This window comes from Mesoplodon mirus, assembly GCF_964341445.2.
Source record: "Mesoplodon mirus genome assembly, chromosome: 3".
In the NCBI taxonomy this organism is placed as follows: Eukaryota; Metazoa; Chordata; class Mammalia; order Artiodactyla; family Ziphiidae; genus Mesoplodon; species Mesoplodon mirus.
The window spans coordinates 67,932,312-67,958,311 of NC_138978.1; the positions used below are offsets into that span (position 1 = coordinate 67,932,312).

Here is a 26,000-nt window from a genome sequence, read left to right on the forward strand (position 1 = left end):
AGGGAAGCCCACCAAACCACTTTTAAAAGAAATGTTAAAAGATCTTTTCTAAGCAGAAAAGAAAAGACCAGGTCTAGAAATACGAAAATTATGAAAGGAAAAATGTTATTGTTAAAGGCAAACATGCAATAAAAGTAGTGAACTAAGCACTTATAAAGCTAGTAGGAAGGTTAAAAGAGAAAAGTAGTAAATTTATCTATATCCACAATAAGGAGTTAAGGGATACAAAAAACAAAAAGATATAAAATATGATGTAGAAAGAGGAAACCTTCCAGATGGTGGAAGAGTAAGGCATGGAGATCACCTTCTTCCCCACAAATACATCAGAAATACATCTACATGTGGAACAACTCCTATAACACCTACTCAACACTGGCAGAAGAGCTCAGACCTCTCAAAAGCCAAGAAACTCCCCATGTAACTGGGTAGGGCAAAAGAAAAAAGGAAAAAGAGACAAAAGAATAGGGATGGGATCTGCCCCTCTGGGAGGGAGCTGGGAAAGAGGAAAAGTTTCCACACACTAGGAGGCCCCTTCACTGGCAGAGACAGTGGGTGGCAGGGGGGAAGCTTCGGAGCCACAGTGGAGAGCACAGCAACAGGGGTGCAGAGGGCAAAGCAAAGAGATTCCCACACAGAGGATCAGTGCCGACCAGCACTCACCAGCCTGAGAAGCTTTTCTGCTCACCCGCTGGGGTGGGTGGGGGCTGGGAGCTGAGGCTCCGGCTTTGGCTTCGGAGGTTGGATCCGAGGGAGAGGACTGGGGTTGCCTGTGAGAACACAGCCTGAAGGGGGCTAGTGTGCCACAGCTAGCCAGGAGGGAGTCCAGGAAAATGTATGGAACTGCCGAAGAAGAAACAGACTTTTTCTTGCCTCTATGTTTCGAGGTGCACAAGGGGAGGGGATACGGAGCACCACCTAAACGAGCTCCAGAGATGAGCATGAGCTGTGGCTATCAGCTTGGACCTCAGAGGCGAGCATGAGATGCCAAGGCTGCTGCTGCAGCCAACAAAAAGCCTGTGTGCAAGCACAGGTTATTATCAACATCTCCCCTCCTCGGAGCCTGTGCAGCCCAGCACTGCCAGGGTCCCATGATCCAGAGACAACTTCCCCGGGAGAACACACGGAGCACCACAGGCCGTTGCAATGTTACGCTGGCCTCTCCTAACACAGGCTCACCCCACATTCTGTACCCACCCCACCCCCCAAGCCTGAGTGAGCCAGAGCCCCATAATCAGCTGCTCCTTTAACCCCATCCAGTCTGAGCAGGAACAGATACCCTCAGGAAACCTACACACAGAGGTGGGGCCAGATCCAAACCTGAGCCCCAGGAGATGTGCGAACAAAGAAGAGAAAGGGAAATCTCTCCCAGCAGCCTCAGGAGCAGCGGATTAAATCTCCACAATCAACTTGATGTACCCTGAATCTGTGGAATACCTGAATAGACAACGAATCATACTAAATTGAGGCAGTGGACTTTGGGAGCAATAATATATATATATATATATATATATATATATATATATATATATATATATATTTTTTTTTTTTTTTTTTTTTTTTTTCCTTTTTCGCTTTTTCAATGTGGCTGACAGGGTCATGGTGCTCTGGCCGGCTGTCAGGCCTGTGCCTCTGAGGTGGGAGAGCTGAGTTCAGGACATTGATTCACTGGAAACTTCCCAGCTCCACGTAATATCAAACAGCAAAAATCTCCAGGAGATCTCCATCTCAATGCGAAGACCCAGCTCCACTCAATGACCAGCAAGCTACAGTGCTGAACACCTATGCCAAACAATTATGAGGATGGGAACACAAACCCACCCACTAGCAGAAAGTCTGCCTTAAATTATAATAAGGTCACAGACACCCCAAAACACACCACCAGCTGTGGAACTGCCCAAAAGAAAGACAAGATCCAGCCTTATCCACCAGAACACAGGCACTAGTGCCCTCCACCAGGAAGCCTACACAACCCACTGAAACAACCTTAGCCACTAGGGACAGACACCAAAAACAATGGGAACTACGAACTTGCAGCCTGCAAAAAGGAGACCCCAAGCACATGAAGTTAAGCAAAATGAGAACACAAGAAACACACAGCAGATACAGGACCAAGAAAAAAACCCACCAGACAAAACAAATGAAGAGGAAATAGTCAGTCTACGTAAAGAAGAATTCAGAATAATGATAGTAAAGATGATCCAAAATCTTGGAAATAGAATCGAGAAAATACAAAAAAAAAAACATTTAACAAGGACCTAGAAGAACGAAAGAGCAAACAAACAATGATAAACAACACAATAAATGAAATTTTTAAATCTCTAGAAGGAATCAATAGCAGAATAACTGAGGTAGAAGAATGGATAAGTGACCAGGAAGATAAAATAGTGGAACTAACTACCACAGAGGGGAATAAATAAAACACAATGTAAAGAATTGAGGACAGTCTCAGAGACCTCTGGGACAACATTAAACACATCAACATTCGAATCATAGGGGTCCCAGGAGAAGAAGAGAAAAAGAAAGGGACTGAAAAACTATCTGAAGAGATTATAGTTGAAAACTTCCTGAATATGGGAAAGGAAATAGTTAATCAATTCCAGGAAGGGCAGAGAGTCCCATACAGGATAAACCCAAGAAGAAACACGCCAAGACACAGATTAACCAAACTATCAAAAATGAAATACAAAGAAAAACATATTAAAAGCAGCAAGGGAAAAACAACAAATAACATACAAGGGAATCACCATAAAGTTAACAGCTGATATTTCAGCAGAAACTCTGCAAGACAGAAAGGACTGGCAGAACATATTTAAAATGATGAAAGAGAAAAACCTACAACCAAAATTACTCTACCCAGCTAGGATCTCACTCAGATTCGACGGAGAAATCAAAACCTTTACAGACAAGCAAAAGCTAAGAGAATTCAGTACCACTAAACCACCTTTACAACAAATGCTAAAGGAACTTCTCTAGGCAGGAAACACAACAGAAAGAAAAGACCTGCAATAACAAACCCAAAACAATTAAGAAAATGGTAATAGGGACATACATATGAATAATTACCATAAATGTAAATGGAGTAAAAGCTCCAACCAAAAGACACAGACTGGCTGAATAGATACAAACATAAGACCCACATATATGCTGTCTACAAGACACCCACTTCAGACCTAGGGACACATACAGACTGAAAGTGAGGGGATGGAAAAAGATATTCCATGAAATTGGAAATCAAAAGAAAGCAGGAGTAGCAATTCTCATATCACACAAAATAGACATTAAAAAAAGACTATTACAAGAGACAAAGAAGGACACTACAGAATGATCAAGGGATCAATCCAAGAAAAAGACATAACAATTGTAAATATTTATGCACCCAACATAAGAGTACCTCAATCAATAAGGCAAATGCTAACAGCCATAAAAGGGGAAAGAAACAGTAACACAATCATAGTAGGGGACTTTAACACCCCACTTTCACCAATGGACAGATCATCCAAAATGAAAATAAATAAGCAAACACAAGCTTTAAATGATACATTAAACAAGATGGACTTAACTGATATTAATAGGACATTCCATCCAAAAACAACAGAATACACTTTCTTCTCAAGTGCTCATGGAACATTCTCCAGGATACATGATATCTTGCGTCACAAATCAAGCCTTGGTAAATTTAAGAAAATTGAAATCATATCAAGTATCTTTTCTGAGCACAATGGTATGAGACTAGATATCAATTACAGGAAAAAAATCTGTAAAAAATATAAATATATGGAGGCTAAACAATACACTACTTAATAACCAAGAGATCACTGAAGAAATCCAAGACAAAATAAAAAAATACTTAGAAACAAATGACATGAAAACATGACAACCCAAAACCTATGGGATGCAGCAAAAGCAGTTCTAAGAGGGAAGTTTACAGTAATACAATCCTACCTTAAGAAACAAGAAACATCTCAAATAAACAACCTAACCCTACACCTAAAGGAATTAGAGAAAAAGAACAAAACAACCCCAAAGGTAGCAGAAGGAAAGAAATCATAAAGATCAGATCAGAAATAAATGAAAAAGAAATGAAGGAAATGACATCAAAGATCAATAAAACTAAAAGCTGGTTCTTTGAGAAGATAAACAAAATGGATAAACCATTAGCCAGACTCAACAAGAAAAAAAGGGAGAAGACTCAAATCAACAGAATTAGAAATGAAAAAGGAGAAGTAACAACTGACACTGCAGAAATGCAAAGGATCATGAGAGACTACGACAAGCAATTCTATGCCAATAAAGTGGAAAACCTGGAAGAAATGTACAAATTCTTAGAAATGCACAACCTTCTGAGACTGAACCAGGAAGAAATAGAAAATATAAACAGACCAATCACAAGCACTGAAATTGAAACTGTGATTAAAAATCTTCCAACAAACAAAAGCCCAGGACCAGATGGCTTAACATGTGAATTCTACCAAATATTTAGAGAAGAGCTAATACCTATTGTTCTCAAACCCCTCTAAAAGACAGAAGAGGGAGGAACACTCCCAAACTCATTCTACGAGGCCACTATAACCCTGATACAAAAACCAGACAAAGATGTTAAAAAGAAAGAAAACTACAGGCCAATATCACTGATGAACATAGATGCAAAAATCCTCAACAAAATACTAGCAAACAGAATCCAACAGCACATTAAAAGGATCATACACCATGATCAAGTGGGGTTTATCCCAGGAATGCAAGGATTCTTCAATATACACGAACAGTCAATGTGGTACACCATATTAACAAATTGAAGAATAAAAACCATATGATCATCTCAACAGATGTAGAAAAAGCTTTTGACAAAATTCAACACCAATTTATAATAAAAACTCCCCAGAAAGTAGGCATAGAGGGAACTTACCTCAACATAATAAAAGCCATATAGGAGAAACCCATAGCCAACATCATCCTCAATGGTGAAAAACTGAAACCATTCCCACTAAGATCAGGAACAAGATAAGGTTGCTCACTCTCATGACTATTATTTAACATAGTTTTGGAACTTTTAGCCACAGCAATCAGAGAAGAAAAAGAAATAAAAGCAATCCAAATTGGAAAAGAAGAAGTAAAGCTGTCACTGTTTGCAGATGACATGATACTATACATAGAGAATCCTAAAGATGCTACCAGAAAACTACTAGAGCTAATCAATGAATTTGGTAAAGTAGCAGGATACAAAATTAATGCACAGAAATCTTTTGCATTCCTATACACAAATGATGAAAAATCTGAAAGAGAAGTTAAAGAAACACTCCCATTTACCACTGCAACAAAGAGAATAAAATACATAGGAATAAACCTATCTAAGGAGACAAAAGACCTGTATGCAGAAAATTATAAGACACTGATGAAAGAAATTAAAGATGATACAAATAGATGGAGAGATATACCATGTTCCTGGTTTGGAAGAATCAACATTGTGAAAATGACTATACTACCCAAAGCAATCTACATATTCAATGCAATCCCTATCAAACTACCACTGGCATTTTTCACAGAACTAGAACAAAAAATTTCACAATTTGTATGGAAACACAAAAGACCCCATATAGCCAAAGCAATCTTGAGAAGACAAATGGAGCTGGAGGAATCAGGCTCCCTGATTTCAGACTATACTACAAAGCTACAGTAATCAAGACAGTATGTTACTGGCACAAAAACAGAAATATAGATCAATGGAACAGGACAGAAAGTCCAGAGATAAACCCATGCACGTATGGTCACTTTATCTTTGATAAAGGAGGCAAGAATATACAGTGGAGAAAAGACAGCCTCTTCAATAAGTGGTGCTGGGAAAACTGGACAGCTACATGTAAAAGAATGAAATTAGAACACTCCCTAACACCGTACACAAAAATAAACTCAAAATGGATTAAAGACCTAAATGTAAGGCCAGACACTATAAAACCCTTAGAGAAAATCATAGGCATAACACTCCATGACATAAATCACAGCAAGATCCTTTTTGACCCACCTCCTAGAGAAATGGAAGTAAAAACAAAAATAAACAAAAGGGACCTAATGAAATTTAAAAGCTTTTGCACAGCAAAGGAAACAAGATGAAAAGACAACCCACAGCATGGGAGAAAATAGTTGGAAATGAAGCAACTGACAAAGGATTAATCTCCAAAATTTACAAGCAGCTCATGCAGCTCAGTATCAAAAAAAAAAAAAAAAACCAAACAACCCAATCCAAAAATGGGCAGAAGACCTAAATAGACATTTCTCCAAAGAAGATATATAGATTGCCAACAGACACATGAAAGAATGCTCAACATCATTAATCATTAGAGAAATGCAAATCAAAACTATAATGAGATGTCATCTCACAGCAGTCAGAATGGTCATCATCAAAAAATCTACAAACAATAAATGCTGGAGAGGGTGTGGAGAAAAGGGAACCCTCTTGCACTGTTGGTGGGAATGTAAATTGATACAGCCACTATGAGAACAGTATGGAGGTTCCTTAAAAAACTACAAATAGAACTACCATACGACCCAGTAATCCCACTACTGAGCATATACCCTGAGAAAACCATAACTGAAAAAGAGTCATGTACTACAATGTTCATTGCAGCCCTAGTTACAATAGCCAGGAGATGGAAACAACCTAAGTGTCCATCATCAGATGAAAGGATAAAGAGGATGTGGCACATATATACAATGGAATATTACTCAGCCATAAAAGGAACAAAACTGAGTTATTTGTCGTGAGGTGGATGGACCTAGAGACTGTCATACAGAGTGGAGTAAGTCAGAAAGATAAAAACAAATACCGTATACTAACACATATATATGGAATCTAAAAAGAAAAAAAAAAAAGAACGTAGAAGAACCTAGGGGCAAGATGAGAATAAAGATGCAGACCTAGTAGAGAATGGACTTGAGGATATGGGGAGGGGGAAGAGTAAGCTGAGACAAAGTAAGAGAGTGTCATGGACATATATACACTACCGAAACAGATAGCTAGTGGGAAGCATCTGCATAGCACAGGGAGATCAGCTTGGTGCTTTGTGACCACCTAGAGGGGTGGGATAGGGAGGGTGGCAGGGAGAGAGATGCAAGAGGGAAGAGATATGGGGACATATGTATATGTATAACTGATTCACTTTGTTATAAAGCAGAAACTGACACACCATTGTAAAGCAATTATACTACAGTAAAGATGTTAAAAAATAAAAATGAGGGCCTCCCTGGTGGCGCAGTGGTTGAGAGTCCGCCTGCCGATGCAGGGGATACGGGTTCGTGCCCCGGTCTGGGAGGATCCCATATGCCGCGGAGCGGCTGGGCCCGTGAGCCATGGCCGCTGGGCCTGCGCATCCGGAGCCTGTGCTCCGCAACGGGAGAGGCCACAACAGTGAGAGGCCCGCATACCGCAAAAAGGAAAAAAAAAAATAAAAATAAAAATAAAATAAAATAAAATAAAAAAAAAATAAAAATGAAAAAAATGAAAAAAAAAGTGGTTATCACTGCATGATGAGGTAAGGGAAATTTTAATATAACTTTGTAGCTTTCTGTATTTTTGTAACTATCCACAATAAGATATATTATTTTCCTAGGCACAAGGAGAACTTTTTAAAAGCTTTTCTATATGGGCATATATGTATATGTACAGCTGATTCACTTTGTTATAAAGCAGAAACTAACACACAGTTGTAAAGCAATTATACTCCAATAAAGATGTTAAAAAAAATCTGAGGAACAAAAGCAAATAACTAAATAAATAGGAGATATTCCATGTTCATAGATAGGAAGATTTTATATAGATGAGATATCAGTTCTTCTCAACTTATCTATATATTCAATGCAATACCAATCAGAATACCAGCATGTTATTGTGTAGGTATTGACAAACTGATTCTAAAGTTTCTATTGAGAGGTACAAAATCCAGAATAGCTAAGACAATTGAAGGAAAAGAACAAATTAGAGGACTGAGATACCACCCAACTTCGAGATTACTATAAAGCTACAGTAATCAAGATAATGTGGTACTGGCAAAAGAATATATCAATGGAACAGAAGAGAGAACTCAGAAATAGACAGAAATAAATATAGTCAACTGATCTTTGATGAAGGAACAAAGGCAATACAATGGAGCAAAGATAGTCTTTTCAACAAATGATGTTAAAATAGTCATGTGCAGAAAATGAACACACAAAAAAACTAGACACAGAACTTACTCCTTTCATGAAAATTAACTCAAAAATAGATCTATTACAGAAATGTAAAGTGCAAAATTATAAAACTGCTAGAAGATAACATAGGAGAAAACCTAGATGACCTTGGGTATGGCAATGACTTTTTAGATATAACACCAAAGACATAATCCATGAAAGAAAGAATTGACAAGCTTGGCTTCATTAAAATTTTAAAACTTCTGCTCCACAAAAGACAAAGTTACGAGAATGAGAATATGAGCCACAGACTAGGAGCAAATTTTTGAAAAAGGCACCTAAAAAAGAACTGTTATTCAAAATATACAAAGAACTCTTAAAACTCAACAAGAAGTAAACAAAGAACTCATTTTTAAAGAGTCAAATACCTTAACAGACACCTCACCAAAAAGATATATAGATGACAAATAAGCATATGAAAAGATGCTCCACATTATATATCATCAGTGAAATACAAATTAAAACAACAATAAGATACCACCACACATGCCAAAATCCAGAACAATAACACCAAATGCTAGTGAAGATGTGGAGCAATAGGAACTCTCATTCATTGCTGGTGGGCATGCAAATAGTATAGCCACTGGAAAAGAGTTTGGCAATTTCTTATAAAACTAAACAAAATCTTACCATACAATCCAGCAATTGTGCTCCTTGGTATTTATCCAAAGATGCAGGAAACTGTCCACAAAAAAAACTGCACATCGATGTTAATAGCAGGTTTATTCATAAATGCTAAAATGTGGAAGTAATCAACACATCCTTCAGTAGGTATATGAATAAAGAAACTGGTAAATCCAGACGATGTAGTATTATTCAGCTCTAAAACGAAATTATCTTATCAAGCTATGAAAATACATAGAGGAATCTTAAATCCATGTTACTAATTGAAAGAAGCCAATCTGAAAAGGGTATATACTGTATGATTCTAACTATATGACATTCTGGAATAGGCAAAACTATGGAGACAATAAAAAGATGAATGGTTGACAGAGTTAGAGAGGGGGATAGGGGTGACTAGGCAGAGGACTGAGGATTTTAGGGGGCAGTAAAATTAAACAATGTGATTCCATAATGATGGATATATGTCATTGTACATTTGTCCAAACTCACAGAATGTTCAATACCAAGAGTTTACTGTAAACTATAGACTTTGGGTGATTATGGTATGTCAGTGTAAGTTCATCAATTTAAAAAAGTGTACCATTCTGATAGGGAATGTTTATAATGGGGGAGGCTATGCATGGGTAAGGGCTGGGAGTATAATGGAAATCTCTGTACCTCCTGCTTAATTTTTCTGTGTAACTTAAACTACTCTAAAATAAAAGTCTTATTTTAAAAAATAAACTAAAAGGTATCAAGAAAATTATAAAAGACATACAAGACCACATAAACTAGAATTAGACTAATTTAGAAATGCAATGATAGGACTCAGAATGAGACATTTAAAACTCATTTTATAAATAAATACTAACCTAGGAGAAGGATAATTATAATGAACAGAACAGAAAATACCCTAAGAGAAATGGAAGATGAAAATAAGATTTTAAAAATTAAAAAGAAATAAAATCATTAGATAACGAACTAATATACTATGATTATACTAAGTACCCATTCAACAATTATTTAAAAAAAAAACAATTATTTTAACTATATATCTCCAATCTAAAGACAAAAAAATCCTTTAACACATTTTAACTTTATTAAATGTTTCTTGTTGATAGTAGTTTATGTATAGTAATCCTGAAACTATTTTGTGTTTATTAGGATTCAGCTAATGAGTAACATTACTGATAATGTTAGCAACCAGAATTCACATGGTGGAAGAAGGGAAGTGTAATGTGCAAAGAAGAAGTCAGTGAAGAACCTTCTGGGTTGGATTAGCTTAGAAATATGAATTTATGATTTTAAAAATCCATTTTCTATTCTGTCTGCTGAAATAGCCTAAGAACCATGACACTCCAGTAGCAATGAACACATTTAGTGCCCAGACCTTGGTTCCTAAATACCATTCCCTACTAAAAATACTAGGGCTCTTTGGAAAGTAGCTGTTTCCAGGTCTTCAGAAATAAAAGTAAAAAGAGCACAGAATTTGGGCTATGTTAAACAAAAGAACGTAACACTTGTAGATTTAACATACACAGCTTCATCTCTTTATAACTGACCACAAATATCCAACACACCATAGCTGTCTGCCATTGGATACATATCCCAACCTCTCAACCAAGTTTAACTTCTTAATTCTTCATCCATAAGATAGAAAATACAGGACAAGCTCAAAAGCTCTGCTGTATTAAATGATATAAAGTGGATTAAAATACCTAACATGGTACTTTGCATACACCACACATTCAATAAATGTTTGTTTCCATTATTTTACCTTTTTTACATCCCATTGACCCAACTAATAATCCCCCTTGTGACCTCAATGTAGTTACCCTTACTTAGGTTTAGGAGGCTGCCAATCTGATCCCAATATTTCATTCTAAGAATAAAAGTATACCTCCCTTGTACCATATCATTTATGTTAGAATAATACCACTTCAAAAGATACAGGATCATGTATACATATATCCCTATATACATATAACTGATTCATTTTGTTATATAACACATTTTAAAGCAATTATACTCCAATAAAGATGTTAAAAAAGATAACAGCATTAATCATAATAATTTTCTAAATTTAGACAGTACTTCAAGGCTGTATATAAAATATCAACCAGTTTAAGTGAACAAATTTCAAGCAGAGTACAAAATATTTGCGCCTAGGGAGACATTTCTCATGGCTAGAAATAGACATATGAGAGGACTAATAACTTGGACCTTTAGGTTGGAGGAATCCACAGGCACCTCTCAGGGCAGCTTTGCATGTTTCTCAGTTGTTTCTGCTTTTGCTTTTCCACAGATGAATCCAGAAATATTTTTCTGATTCTAGCTTCCACAGTCTATTTATTAATATATTCATCAATTCAGCAAATATTTTTTGAGCATCTAACATGTGTCAAGCATTCTGTTATATACTATAGATACAGGGTATGTAGTACATTTGGAGATATAGATAATTATGCAGACAACTTCAATACAGTATTGTAAGTGTTGATAATGAAAGTATGTGATAAACATTGCAGGGGCAAATATCACAATAGTTTTCCCTAAGCAAATTGAAAGCAACTGGAGGATTTTTAGGTTGGTGAATAAGATTAGGTTTATAATTTTGAAAGATTGCTCTGCACATGCTGTGGTAAATGTAATTGGAAAGGAGCAAGAAATCCAAGGAAAGAGTAAGTTTCCCACAAAATCATATAATGCAGGGAGCATAAGGTAGAACAACAATAATATTTTTTTTAAATAGCAGCTAATAAGAATGTAATATCCACATTTGCCAGATGCTATGTGCTTTATATTCATGATCTCAATTCTCATAAGCAAGCAGTGAACTAAGTACTGCTATTAATCCCTGCTGTCTACCATTTAACATATGAGGAAATTCAGGCCCAGAGTAGTTAAGTAATGTGCCTAATGGAACAGCATTTTAAAGAGAAAAAGAATTAAAGTCAGTCTGTATCGAACCACTGTGACATATTATTACTACTGACATTTCTCCCCACAAAGCTCATTCAAATTCTTTTCATCCATGCTGAATTTTCAGATATTGTTTCCATGTACAAGGTTTTTATCTTATGTTACAGGAATATCAAAGGAAATTTTATTCTAAGAGAGAAAAACTCAGTCCCAGGGGCATAAACTAAAGACAAATCCCTTTAATTAGATGTTTATTTCACAGAAAGTGCATACTTAATTTAAATGGAACATATGAGATAGAATATTTTAAATAAATATGTATCTGTTAGCAATTGCCTGATTCTTTTCACATCTTTTATTCCAAATCACTTTACTTTTCCCCCACTGATGAACCCACTCTCTCTCACTTTGACGTTGGTTTGAAAAGTATATGGAACCTCATCCTCAGAAGTTGCAGGCACTATATTATGTTCAGTTTTTTCTCTCATACTATCTCTCTTAATCAGGACTATTGCCATCTATGATTTAGCACATGCAGGCTAACACATAAGAACATCCTCTCTGTCTTACCACAGAATGTTGAATATCATTTCAGTGAAATGTCCTAATCTTTCTTTCTCAGGGAATGTCTATTTCCCAACTCCAGATCTATTTAATCCTACCTATATTTCAGGGCCATGTTCTATTTCTATCTTATGAATTTTCCCATTTAGCATCTGAGAATAAACTATAGGAGAATGTTCATTTCTTTTTTCATATGTTTGATGTTTGTCATGACTAAAATAAATTGATGACAGAGTATCCTATCTTATCTCCCCAAGTACAATGTTGAGAGATTCTTACAGGAAAAGTTTTCCTCTGTTTGTAAAATGTCAGCTACTCGAAAGGGATGTAAGGAACAAAGAGAGAGGAAAAAGCATTAATCAAAGGGTAATGTAGACTGATGTGGTACCAGATGTTTTGGCAAACTATCTTCATATTCAAACAAAATGCAAAATCCTCATATATATACATATATGTGTATGTATATATATATATATATATATATGGTTTATATTTCTCTCATGTTATATTGTACCTGGCTTATATTTCTATTATATCCCATTACATGAGAGAAATATAATATATATTTTTGACTAATGTTTTTAAGTTTAATTTAAAATAACTGTCAGAATTACTCAGACAATGATTAATAAAAACTTTAATGATTAGTTATTTATATGGTCAATTTAAAAGAAAAAATAAGAGAATCAAATTTTGATTATGCTCAATATTATATTAGTATAGAATCTGTGGTGTGTTCCTAAAAATTAGTTTAAATAGTCTATAAAGTACCATTTTGATAGGGAATACAAAAAAGCATGTATTAGAGAAATGTCTTTTTATCATCTTTTAAAATTCAAATAGCGAAGAAAATAAAACATACCTCACTTTTTCCTAAGAAACCACGTATCCATCTTTGAACAATCAAAACTGGCGAGTTATGAGCCAGAATTTCATTAATTTTTGAAATAATACATTTGATATTATCAATTTCATCCTCATAGGTTGATCCCTGTATAAAGAAAATATATTTAATATTTAAAGTTCATGAAAGTATTTCCAAAAGATATTTTAACTTGGTAGTCTGATGGTATAAACTATTAAAACATTCACGGGTATCTTATTATACACATAACAGTTAAATAATAAATACATTTTCATATCTATTTTTATTAGATCAGAAGACCAAGAATTAATAGCACCAAATAATTTTAATTCTCTACAAAAAAAATGCAAGATCAATGAGAATAACTTTCTCCACTCTAGATTCTTCTCACAATCTGCTATCATAGTTATAAAATTTTGCCCATAATCATGTTGATCTCTGAAAGATAATGGCATGAATAGACATCCAATGAAACTCTAAAAGTATTCTGTGGATCATCACAGAGGAAACTGATACATGATGGATTTATAAAACAACTTACAGTAGTTCAAAACTTTGTGGCATCTTAACTAGAATGTTGCACACTTTTACTGGAAGACAGCACATTCTCCCGGGGAAAGATATTCTATATTGCCTTTAAAGAAATTATCTCTAAGATTTTTGTTCCTGCAAATTTTTTATTTGGGATCATAGACTCCTTATATCCTACTGATCATTTGACTGGTTAGAAAAAGCCACTCTAGTTATGTCTTTTTTTTTTTTTTTTTTTTTTTTTCTTTTTGCGGTATGCGGGCCTCTCACTGTTGTGGCCTCTCCCGTTGCGGAGCACAGGCTCCGGATGCGCAGGCCCAGCGGCCATGGCTCACGGGCCCAGCCGCTCCGCGGCATATGGGATCCTCCCAGACCGGGGCACGAACCCGTATCCCCTGCATCGGCAGGCGGACTCTCAACCACTGCGCCACCAGGGAGGCCCTCTAGTTATGTCTTGAATGTAAGAATTATGCATTAAAAACCTAACACATTTTTTGTAAGGTACCTACTCTGAAAATTATCAACCCCATCATGTTTAAAAAAAAAAAATACCTTTACTACATATACACTTAATCAGCTGCTAAAAAAAAAATCACAAAGCCTTGTAGATTAGTACTACTTCAGATTTACACTTACAAACATTCATTGCTAATTAGCAAATCCTTTACTTGGCCCCGGCTTGCTTCTGTTTCCAACAGGAGCTACTGTAAACCTTCAGTACTATTCTCAATAAAGCCTTTTCCCTAGCGCTAACTAAACATCTTGCTTCCTTCTCACAGAGAATATAGGACTATCAAGTCTGAACTCTATCAACTAACACTCCTCCCTTCCCTACAAATTTAACTATATTCCCACTTAACTCTTATCTATCTATACTGAATAGAAGCAACTTCTACTTAATCTTAAAACAAGAAGTATCTCACTTCCTGTCCAAGATTGGCTCTCCATCATGGTTAGGTTTAATCTCCCTGTTTTCAATTATTTCCCTGCTACTGTCCCTATGCCTCACCTATAAATATGATGTAGTCTCACCGATCTGTAAAATGCACACACACAAATAATCATACACATCCCAACCCTCCATCCTTTGTATCTAACTTTTATTAAGAGTCCTTGAAACAGAATTCCACACTTGCTGTCCAACCTTCTCTCTTCCTGTATCTCAATCCACTGACTTCTATCCCTATCATCCTATCTGATACTTGTACAAAATTATCATTGGACATTTCTCATTGAAGCACTTCCCTTGGCTTCTATACACCACACTCTTGGTTTTCCTATAACTAATGTTTACTTCTGGACTTTTTAAAGACATATCCATATGCTACTTAACGTCACACTGAATGGATTTTCTCCATTTGTCTTTTTTCAATCTGAACACACTGTCCAGATGATGCAACCAAATCCACAGCTCCAACACTCACCTATGTCCTGATGTCTCTCAGATTTCTCACTTTAAGCAGGAACTCTCTCTGGAGCTACAGAACAGTATGGTCAAACTGATTATCCAATTACAGGCTTACATTGGAGATACTGCAGATTGAGTTCCAGACCACCACAAAAAAAGGAATATTGAAATACATCAAGTCACATGAATTTTTTGGTTTCCCAGTTCATAAAAAAATTATGTTTACACTATAATGTAGTCTATTAAGTGTGCAATAGCATTGTCTAAAAAAATGTACATGCCTTAATTTAAAAAATACTTTATTGCTAATAAAGCTAGCCATCATCAGAGCCTTTAGCAAGTTGTAATCTTTCTATGGTAGAAACATCAAAAATCACTAATCACAGATCCTCATAACAAACATAATAATAATGAAAACATTTGAAATAGTGTGAGAATTACCAAAATGTAACACAGAGACATGAAGTGAGTAAATGCTGTCCAAAAAAATGACACTTATAAACTTGCTCCATGCAGGGTTGCCACAAACCTTCAATTTGTGATAAGTGCATTATGTGTGAAGCACAGTAAAGTGAAGTGCAATAAAACAAGATATTCCTGTAAACTCAACTTGCCCAAACATGAATCTTCTTCCCTAACCTGCTTTCTCACATGCTCTTAGTGGATGGTGCTATTGCCCAGATGAACCTAACCCAGAAACCCTAGAACCATCCCAGGCTCTCTTTCTCTTTCACTTCTTCATATACAAATATTGTTAGATCCAATATATTCAACATCCTAAACAACTGATCTCTACATTTTCTTCTGTTCTCTACCATTGCTTTATTGCATGTCTTTATCACTTCTCTAACTTACTAAAAATGTCCTGATATCTGAAATAATCCATACTCCCTACTCCCTTCAAATCAAAATATGCACTATTTCTAGAATGAACTTTTCAAAATGCAATGATATGATATGATGATATGGCATTTTTGCTGGTATATGATTGAAAGATCAATTACAAATTTCTTGACTTGGCACACAAAATCCTTGATCTAGTCCCTTCTTACCTTCTCAATCTCATCTTCCTTCACCCTATATATAATACCTTCCATTCTGGCAATATTCAACCACTTGAATTCCTGAAAACTACCTGATAATCAAACCTCAGTGCTTTTTGCATGACATTCCAGTTTCTTGACTGCCTTTCTCAATTACTTGTCTTACTATCTTAGTCTTTTGGAGAGTCAGTTCTTTCCTCCAAGAAGCCTTTCTTGACACTGATCTGAGTTTAACATCCTTCTACAATATTATCCTGTGTTAATAACTTACTTGTCACACTTGGCAATGTTGAATTTTATCTGAGCCCTGTGATCCTGGAAAACACTGAAGGTTAAGAAATCTCCTTATCCCTTTATTTCAGGAAATGGTTTTATACAAAGAAGAACGCTTCCACCATATTACTTACATTGTACCCACGAACGTCCCTCTTGTTCATCCTTGACAAGGCCCAGACACAGACTTTCTAAATTCATATTCTTTGCCTATTAATGATCAGTTTAACTGCTTTGTCTATACTGAGCAGTTGGAATAAAACACTTGTTAACCAAACTTTGGTTAAGATTCTCTCTCCTTCCCCTAGTCCCTTGAACTTTGCCCCACCCTCAGCCTGAGCCGGCATGCAACTCTTCCTTAACAGCCTATCTTGAAAGAGACTACTCTCAGGGTAAAATATTATCTGATCTGTTGTCAGATCATGCCACTCCCCTTCATCCTACTTAGCCACATCATTTCTTTCTAGCCTTGTTTACTCCCTCCTATATCAGAAAAATCCTTTTTTGCCTAACCTTTAAGATGTTTGCAGACCTTAATGATCAGAGTATTCTCCCTATTGCAATAGCATCCCTTTGCCTATTGCAATAGCCCCTTTCTCTCCCTTGCAATAATCCTCTTGCAAAAACTCTCTTCTTAAGTCTTGATTTGTTTTTTTTATTTGACAAGGTTATGCTATAATGCAATTATTGGTCTGTCTTTCCCACTGCAACATAAACTCACCAAGTTTAACAACTCTTTTTTTATCCTATATCTCTATGACTAAGTAAGTTATCTAGTCTATAACTGGCATTCAAATATCAGTTGACTATTAAATTACTAAGTAACAGTCACTTACACAGTGTCATATTTGGTACTGTCATATTTGGTCTCCAAGCTTGATTTGGCAATGTCAATCTGTTCTTTATAACTTAACTCTTACTTGGCTATAGTAACATACTAATTTTTCTACCTTTTAGGTTTTTATTTTTCAGTCTGTTTTCCTGGTTCCTCTTCTTCTGCAAACCATTTAAATATAGTACAATTTAGGTTTGCTTCCTTTTTCACTTCTCTTTACTAAGTCTCCTCGAATGTTCGATCACCTTCCTTACTACATCTTACTATCTCACATATGTTGATTATCCTATATAGCTATATCTCCTGGCAAGAATTACCTCTTAGATTACAAACGTATAAAATGAACTTCCAATTTCATTTCTCTACTTACATGTCAAAAACTGAAGTAATTATTTCCCCCATTTGAAAACATCTCCAATCCACACTTCATACTACATTACATATACAGTCATTAAAATTATTCTCTACCTTGTCAACCAAATAAACTCACATTCCTCTTTCTCTCTTCCCCTTTCCATCCCATAAATCACTAAATTCTATTAAATATGTCTCTCTTCAATTTGTTCCCTATAATCTATACCCCTCTACTTATTTATTAAATCAGCTCTTACAACCTAGGGCCCAAACTATAGACTCTCCTCTAATTTCCCTACATTCGATTTCCCTCCACTCCAAAATTAAAGAATATAGGATTTTTTCCTACAATGAAAATCAGGTCATGTAAAATCCTTAAATATTTCCCCCAAATCTTACAAGATACAGTCCTATCTTCTTAGTATCACACATAACACCCTTTGTTCTATTAATCCTGTTTTTGTCTCCAGCATCATCTGACATGCCCAAACATGTTTTCTGAACTCCAAGGACAATAAATTACTTGTTGTCACTTGACTGCACCAAGCGTTACCTCTGTGCCTTTGCAAATGCTTTTCACTCTGCCTCACATGCTCTACACTCGCCAACACCTCCGCCTGCCTGATTTCTTCTATTCAAAAAATTCATCTGAAGTATAAATATTTTTGATTTTGCTTTTTTTCCATGACAAGAGATGTGAACTTCAAAGATTTTTAAAGAAAATATATGTAGTTCTTTCACAGATTTTGTCCTATACTCAGATCCCTATTTTTTCTCATTACTTCTTTGATTATTGCTTCTCCTTAATTTGTTTTATTTTCTCTACTATAATTCCTATTCATGTATATTAGACATCCTGGAACTCACCTCCATGTCATATTTTTTTCTCATCATTTTCAGGTATTTTTTTCTCAATTTGGTGAAGACATTCTATCATAGGTTAGCTTTCTCATATTGAGGTTTTTTATTAACTTGTCAACTACTTCAGTTATGTGGCTGAGACTAACCTCCTTTCTGAAACTCCTTTCTGCCCTATCACAGATGAGTCCTGCCACATAATAGTTTGCTATTGTAACCCTGCCTGTATTAGGGCCTCTCCATGAAATTTATCCTGTGGTCTGTAGCAACGGATCCTATCTGTCATCTGGTCCACCATTACCCTTGACAAATAGGGGGATTTGCAGAATCCCCTCTAGTTCTTGTCATTTTGTCTTACATATCAAGAAGAATAGCTTAAAGTCAGGCTGAGCTAGTTCCTAACTTTGATTCAGTCTTATCTTCATTATATCAAAAAATCTTCATTATGTATAAAAGTACCTCTGTGATATAATCTTTTGTCGGTACGTGGGCCTCTGACTGTTGTGGCCTCTCCCGTTGTGGAGCACAGGCTCCGGATGCGCAGGCTCAGCGGCCATGGCTCACGGGCCTAGCCGCTCCGCGGCATGTGGGATCTTCCCGGACCGGGGCACGAACCCATGTCCCCTGCATTGGCAGGCGGACTCTCAACCACTGCACCACCAGGGAAGCCCCTATGGTATAATCTTTTATTTAAATGTTATCCTTTACTGGTTTCTGGTATAGATGTGATTTCCTGTAATTTTATGGGTTTTTTTTTTTTCATCACATTTGGTCTCATGGTGTGTGTGTGTGCATGTGTGTGTTTGTGTGTGTGTGTATGTTTGTGTTTAGGGTAACAAAATATGCCACTTCAAATATGCTCCTTCAGTATATTGACTATTTTGAGCCATAGGCACTTGAAAAACAGCAAATGCAGGGAGAGGCATTCTCTGAACCTCCTTTATCTGTCTAAAGACAGATCCTCCAAAAGGCATTCAATTGTCATAATTCCCCTCCCAGGAGTTTCAACAACCAGGGAAGAAGTCTTATCACAAGCAAGGAGATTAGAAGGTTATTGGAAGGGGAGGAAATTAGGAGAAGACACTACAACCAAATGAATTTTGTCACAAACTCCCATCTATTCTTCTACGAACCAATTCATCTTTCTTAAAAATAATTAACTCGTGGGCTTCCCTGGTGGCGCAGTGGTTGAGAGTCCGCCTGCCAATGCAGGGGACACGGGTTCGTGCCCCAGTCCAGGAAGATCCCACATGCCATGGAGCGGCTGGGCCCATGAGCCATGGCCACTGAGCCTGCGTGTCAGGAGCTTGTGCTCCACAATGGGAGAGGCCACAACAGTTAGAGGCCCGCATACCAAAAATAATAATAATAATTTACTCGCTCATAAGAGGCCTACACCCTCCCTCCCTTTCCTTATTTAGATTTTTTTTTTTTTTTTTTTTTTTGCGTTACACGGGCCTCTCACTGTTGTGGCCTCTCCCGTTGTGGAGCACAGGCTCCGGACGCACAGGCTCAGCGGCCATGGCTCACGGGCCCAGCTGCTCCACGGCATGTGGGATTTCCCAGACCGGGGCACGAACCAGCGTCCCCTGCATCGGCAGGCAGACTCTCAACCACTGCACCACCAGGGAAGCCCTTAGATTGTATTTAAGCATGAATTCTCACCTCGGGGAGTTACTCATTTTTCCCTGGGTATCTTCTCAGTATACATGAGGTATAAATGTTAGTAAACTTGTTTGTTTTTCTCTTGTAATCTGTCTTATATTACAGGGGTCTCTGCCAAGAACTCAGAAGGGTAGAGAGAAAATTATCTTTGCTCCCCTACAGTAGTTTGGGAGCAGGGAGGTTGATTGCATAAGTAAGAAGTGAGGGAGAAGAATACAGGAGGGAATTTAGATAACTAGGTTTAAGTGGTCCTGGTCAGATGCTGCAGTTCTCACCAGCAGAGAACCATTAAGCTCACACTGCAGTTTACAGCAGAGTCCTGCTTCCCACCAACCTATGAATAACTCATCTCTTTAAAGAGATAAATGGAATAATAATCAGCTGTGGGTGGAGTTAGTGTCCCTGCCAGAAAACAAGTAACCTCAAGACAATACTCAAGTTTTATGATGTCCTAAAACAATTATCCAGTAAAATGCCAATAAAGATATCACTGCAAACTTGAACAAATGGCATAACCATTTGATATCTGAGAACAAATGGATGTATCTACTTTCTAAGGGAAAGTAATGCATTTCCTCCACTATGTGAGTGATGACTCTGGAGAAAAACTGCCTGGGTTTAAATTCCAGTTCTACCACTTACTAGCTATGTGATCTAGGGTAAGTAACCCATCTGTCCCCTATTCATCATCTGTAAAACAGAGATAACTTCACTGGGTTTTTGTGAGAAAATATTTGTAAAGCACTTAGAACAGTGCTAAAACATTCCAAGCATCCAAACAATGTTATCTGTCAACAGTTTAAGGACCTCTGTATACATTATTCAATACTTAAAAAATTAGTAGAGGAATTTACTAAGCAATTTATCCAAACTAACATAATGTAAAATTTAAAAATTAATAAATTAACTATAAAGGATAATTAGTACTAATATTTTCAATCCAATAAAAGGAATTAAAGTATTGTAGTAAAAGCTTAACAAAGGACAACACATGCTTAGGCAAAATACTATCAAGAATCAATAAAACAGATGATAGAATAATGAAATATCTATACTCTACCACTTGCTATTGTAACCCTGGAATGAAAATAGGGCTACTGTTAACCCTGGTATAAAGCATAATGAGGCATTTCAGAAGAAAAGTTAAGACTTTTGTAAAAGTGACTCAGATGGAAGAGAGTACTTTGTGTTCCAACAGGAAGAGTACTTTAAAAAAAATCTAAAGCTACGTTCCATTCAGACTGCATGTAATTATATAAAGAGATTACCAATTAATTTGGTATTCTCAGTACATTTGTACTTAGTTAATTTTTTCTTTATTTTTTCCATGTTTTTATTTATTTTATATGTATCTAGCCCCTAAAGTCTACCTTTTTCTATTCCATTTGTTTTTTTAATCAGAATTTCCTAATTTGACACAGATTTTCTCAGCATAATTGAAAAATGTAAATCATACTAATCCCACAAGTATTTATTTCAAATAGAATAAACACATGCAGTTTTCACCCTTTTACTCCATCTGTAATATATTCACTTTAATAGTCACATGAAATGGTGAGTACCTGTGTGAAACTCCCCACAAAAGCTAGGAAGATTTTTTATTATTTTATAACTATTTCTAAGGATCACTGGTAAACACTCTGGGAACACACTATAGTCAATTCACAAATCAAAAAAAAATTCACCTGAATCAAGCAACATTAGATAACAAAATAAAATTTAGAACCATAATAATAAAATACAATAAAATTTTTAGAAAAGAAGAAAAGCATAGACAAGAACAAAAACTTTACACAAATTTCCACCACTTGAAGTACCTATTACCATTTAAAATATGTTCACTTCCAAATACTTTCCCCAACTCTGAGCTTATCTTTTCATTCACTTAATAGGGTCTTTTAAAGAACATATACATATATATTTAATTTAATGAAGTTCACTTGACCATTTTTTCTTTTTAAACACTGTGCTTTTAGTATCATGTCTAAGTCTTTGCCTCGTCCTAGATCCCAAAGGTTTCTTTCAGTTTTATTTTCCTAAAAGTTTTTTAGTTTTAAGTTTTACGTTTAACTCCAAGATCTATTTTGAGTTAACTTTTGTATGAGCTGTGAAACTTACATTGAGGGTCATTTGTGTGTGTGTGTGTGTGTGTGTGTGTGCGTGCGTGCGTGCGCAATTGTTCCAAGTAACATTTATTGAAAAGGCTATATTTTTTCCATCAAGTTCTGTGCATATTTTGTTAGATTTACACCTAAGTATTTCATTTTTGAGTGATTATAAATTACATTATATATTTAATTTTGGTGACCATATATTCATTTTTAGTACATAGAAATATGATTGATTTTTGTTTGTTTACCTGGAACCCTGCAGCCTTGCTAAGCTCACTTTTTAGTTCTAAGAGATTTTTTTGGTAGATTCTGTGGTATTTTCCACATACGTGATCATTTCATCTGCAAATAGTTTTATTTCTTCTTTTCTCTTCTGTATATATTTTATTTCCTTTTCTTACTTTATTGCACTAGCTAGACTTTCCAGCAGCATGTTGACAAGAGAAATGTATGCTCTTTAAAAACTAAAGAGAGGGATTTTAGTAGAACAGTCAGAACAGTACATGTCTCCTAGAAAATAAAAATAAAATGTAGTTGGTTTATAAATTAATGTAAATAAGCTTGCTTCTTTGAAACATTACATGCTCATTTCAAATGACATAAAATATCATTTGGAGCAAGAAATCAAGACTCACTTGTAATCAAGACATCTTATTTTTTCCCCTGGAAATATATTTGCTTTCTAAAATTTAGAAAGCTACATATATTTGTTATTAAAAAAAAAAAAAAAAAACTTTTGTGAAAGTGCCAGTTTTCAATTTCTGTTTCTATTCCACACTCATTGATTGTAAAATCATAAACCTGAAAAAACTAAAGGGTGATAAGCCAGAAGATAGATATAAAACAACCAAAACTAATTAAAACAGCCAGAAAAATACATGGACAGAAATAAGAAAATAAGAAATTAATAAGAAAAATTTAACATAGCAAATATTTGTTTCTTCTAGCTTAAAAACTTTGGTTAGCATTCATAAAACAGAGTTTGAATATTCTAAAGTTGGGTCATTAATATACTTCTAGTAAGAGTAATAAATAGTGTACTTACTAATTGAAATTTAGTTATTGACCCTCCTCATTTATATTCTTCACCACTTGCCCTCTCTATGCCTTGGAAAAAAAACTCATGCTAATATTGGGTCAGGTATATTACGATTTTATTACCTGACAGTCATTTGAAATATTCTACAGAAAAACTAAGAGAGCTACAGAAAATCAAAGATAAATTCCTGAAAGAGGCCAGAAGATAAAACATCTTTCTAACATAAGAACAAAGAATTATACTTAACTTCTCCTCAGAAACCATGCAAGCAAGACAGTGGAGTACAATATTTAAAGTGTTGCTAGAAAAAAACTCACCAACCTAGAATTCTGTACCCTCTGAAATTATCCTTCAAAGTGAAGGAGAAATAATGACTTTCTCAGACAAACAAATATTGAGGGAATTTGTTGCCAGTAGAATTACCTGGCAATAAATGTTAAAAGAAGTTCTTTAAAGAAAAGGAATATACTGTAGTTCAAAAACTCAGTTCTACATAAAGCAAGCAAGAGCACTGGGAAAAAAAAATGTGTAGGTAAAATAAAAATCTTTCATTTTTCTTATTCTTAATTGATCTGTCAGATAACAATTTGTCAAAATACTAATAGCAAAAAATGTATGAAATTATCTATGCTTAAGTACATATCATATATGTATGAATGCTTATACATAAGTGAAATTAAAGATAGCAGTAATAAGGAACAGAGGAAGGAATTAGGTTTATTTTCTTATTATAAGGTAGGGTACTTACACTACCTGGGAAAAGGTATAATGTTACTTGAAAATGGAATTGGATTAGTTATAAATGTGATTGCAAACTTTAGGGCAACCACTAAAAAAAGTAAAATAAGAACTATAACCAATATGCTAAGAAAGGAGAGAAAACAGAATCATATACAATGTTCAATTAAAACCACAAAAGCCAGAAAAAGTATGGAAGGCAAAAATAGGAACAAAAAACAATGGCAATAAATAGAAAACAGTAATGAATATGGCAGATATTAATCCAACTATACCAATAATCATTATGATCATCAATAATCAAAATGCACCAATCAAAAGAGACTGTCAGAGAAGATTAAAAAAAAATAAAAAAACAAGACCCACCTATACATTGTCTACAATAAAGCCCACTTTAAATATAAAGACATACAGATTAAAGTGATGGAGAAAGATATACAATGCTAATACTAATCAAAAGAAAGTAGGAGTGGCTATATTAACTTCAGACAGAGCAGACTTCAAAGCAAGAAAAGTTATCAGAGATAATGAGAGCATTACATAATGATAACAGGGTCATTTCTCCAAAAAGACATACCAACTGGTAAGGTTTATGCTCCTAACAACAGAGGGTAAAACTATGTGATGCAAAATTAAAAGAACTGCAAGAAGAAACAGATGAACTCACTATCATGGTTGGAGACTTCAATAACTTTTTATCAGAAATGGGCTGATCCAGCAGACAGAAAATCAGTAAGGACATAGTTGAACTCAACAACACTATCAATCAACTGGATATAATTGATACATTCAGACTACTTCATCCAACAACAGCTGAATACACACTCATCAAAAGCTCACATGAAACATTTGCCAAGATAGAACATATTCTGAATCATAAAATACACTTTAGCAAACTTAAACGAATAGAAACTATATAATATCTTCCCCAGATCATAATGAAATTAAACTAGACATCAATAGCAGAAAGATATCTAGGAAATCTCCAAACAGGTGGAGATTCACAACACATTTCTAAGTAACACATATTTCTAAATAACACATAGGCCAAAGAAGATCACAAGATAAATTGTTTAATATTTTTAACCAAATGAAAATAAGAATACAACATATCAAAATGTGTGGGATGCACCAAAGCAGTGCTTAGAGGGGAGTTTATAGCACTGAATGCAGATACTACAAAAGAAGAAAGATCTAAAAGTAACAATCTAAACTTCCATCTTAGTAAACTGGAAAAACAAGAGAAAATTAAATTCAAAGTAAGGAGAATAAAAGAACTAATAAGAATTAGAGCAGAAATCAATGAAATTGAAAACAGGAAATCAACAGAGAAAATCCATTAAACTAAAAACTGGTTCTTTGAAGAGATCAATAAAACTGATAAACCTCTAGCCAAGCCAAAGAGAGAGAGAGAGAGAAAGAGAGGACAGAAATTACTAATATCAGAAATGGAAAAGGGGACAATACTACAGATCCTCTGGATATTGGAAGAAAAATAAAGAAATACTATGAAGAACTCCATGCACACAAATTTAATAACCTAGATGAAATTGAACTGATTTCTTAAAAGAAATAATCTGCCAAAACTCACACAAGAATAAATAGACAATCTGAATAGGTGTATACCTATGAGAAATCGAGTCAATAATTAATAACCTTCCAAAACAGAAGCATCAAACCCAGATGGGTTCATTGGGAAATAGTACCAAAATTTAAGGAAGAAGTTACATGAAATCTCTACAATCTCTTTAAGAAGATAGAAGCGAAGGGAATGCTTTATAATTCGTTCTAGGAGGCCAGCATTATCCTAATACTAAGGCCAGTCAAAGACATTACAAAACTACAGACCAGTATTTCTCATGAAAACAGATGCAAAAATACTAAAAAAAATTAGTAAATCAAATCCAACAACGTATAAAAAGAATCACACACCTACAATCAAGCTGGATTTATCCTAGGTATACAAGACTGGTT

General features: G+C 35.4%; 1 protein-coding gene across 1 annotated transcript in view; it reads right to left on the bottom strand.

Moving 5' to 3' along the window:
* The window catches only part of LRRIQ3 (leucine rich repeats and IQ motif containing 3), a gene marked incomplete at its 5' end in the record, with an annotated part of 152,711 nt that extends 136,504 nt beyond the window's left edge, over positions 1–16,207 (bottom strand). The window contains 2 exon segments of the mRNA XM_082612144.1: positions 13,169–13,297; positions 16,163–16,207. Coding sequence (XP_082468270.1) covers positions 13,169–13,297; positions 16,163–16,207 — 174 coding nt within the window.
* Positions 16,208–26,000: the final 9,793 nt, after the last annotated feature.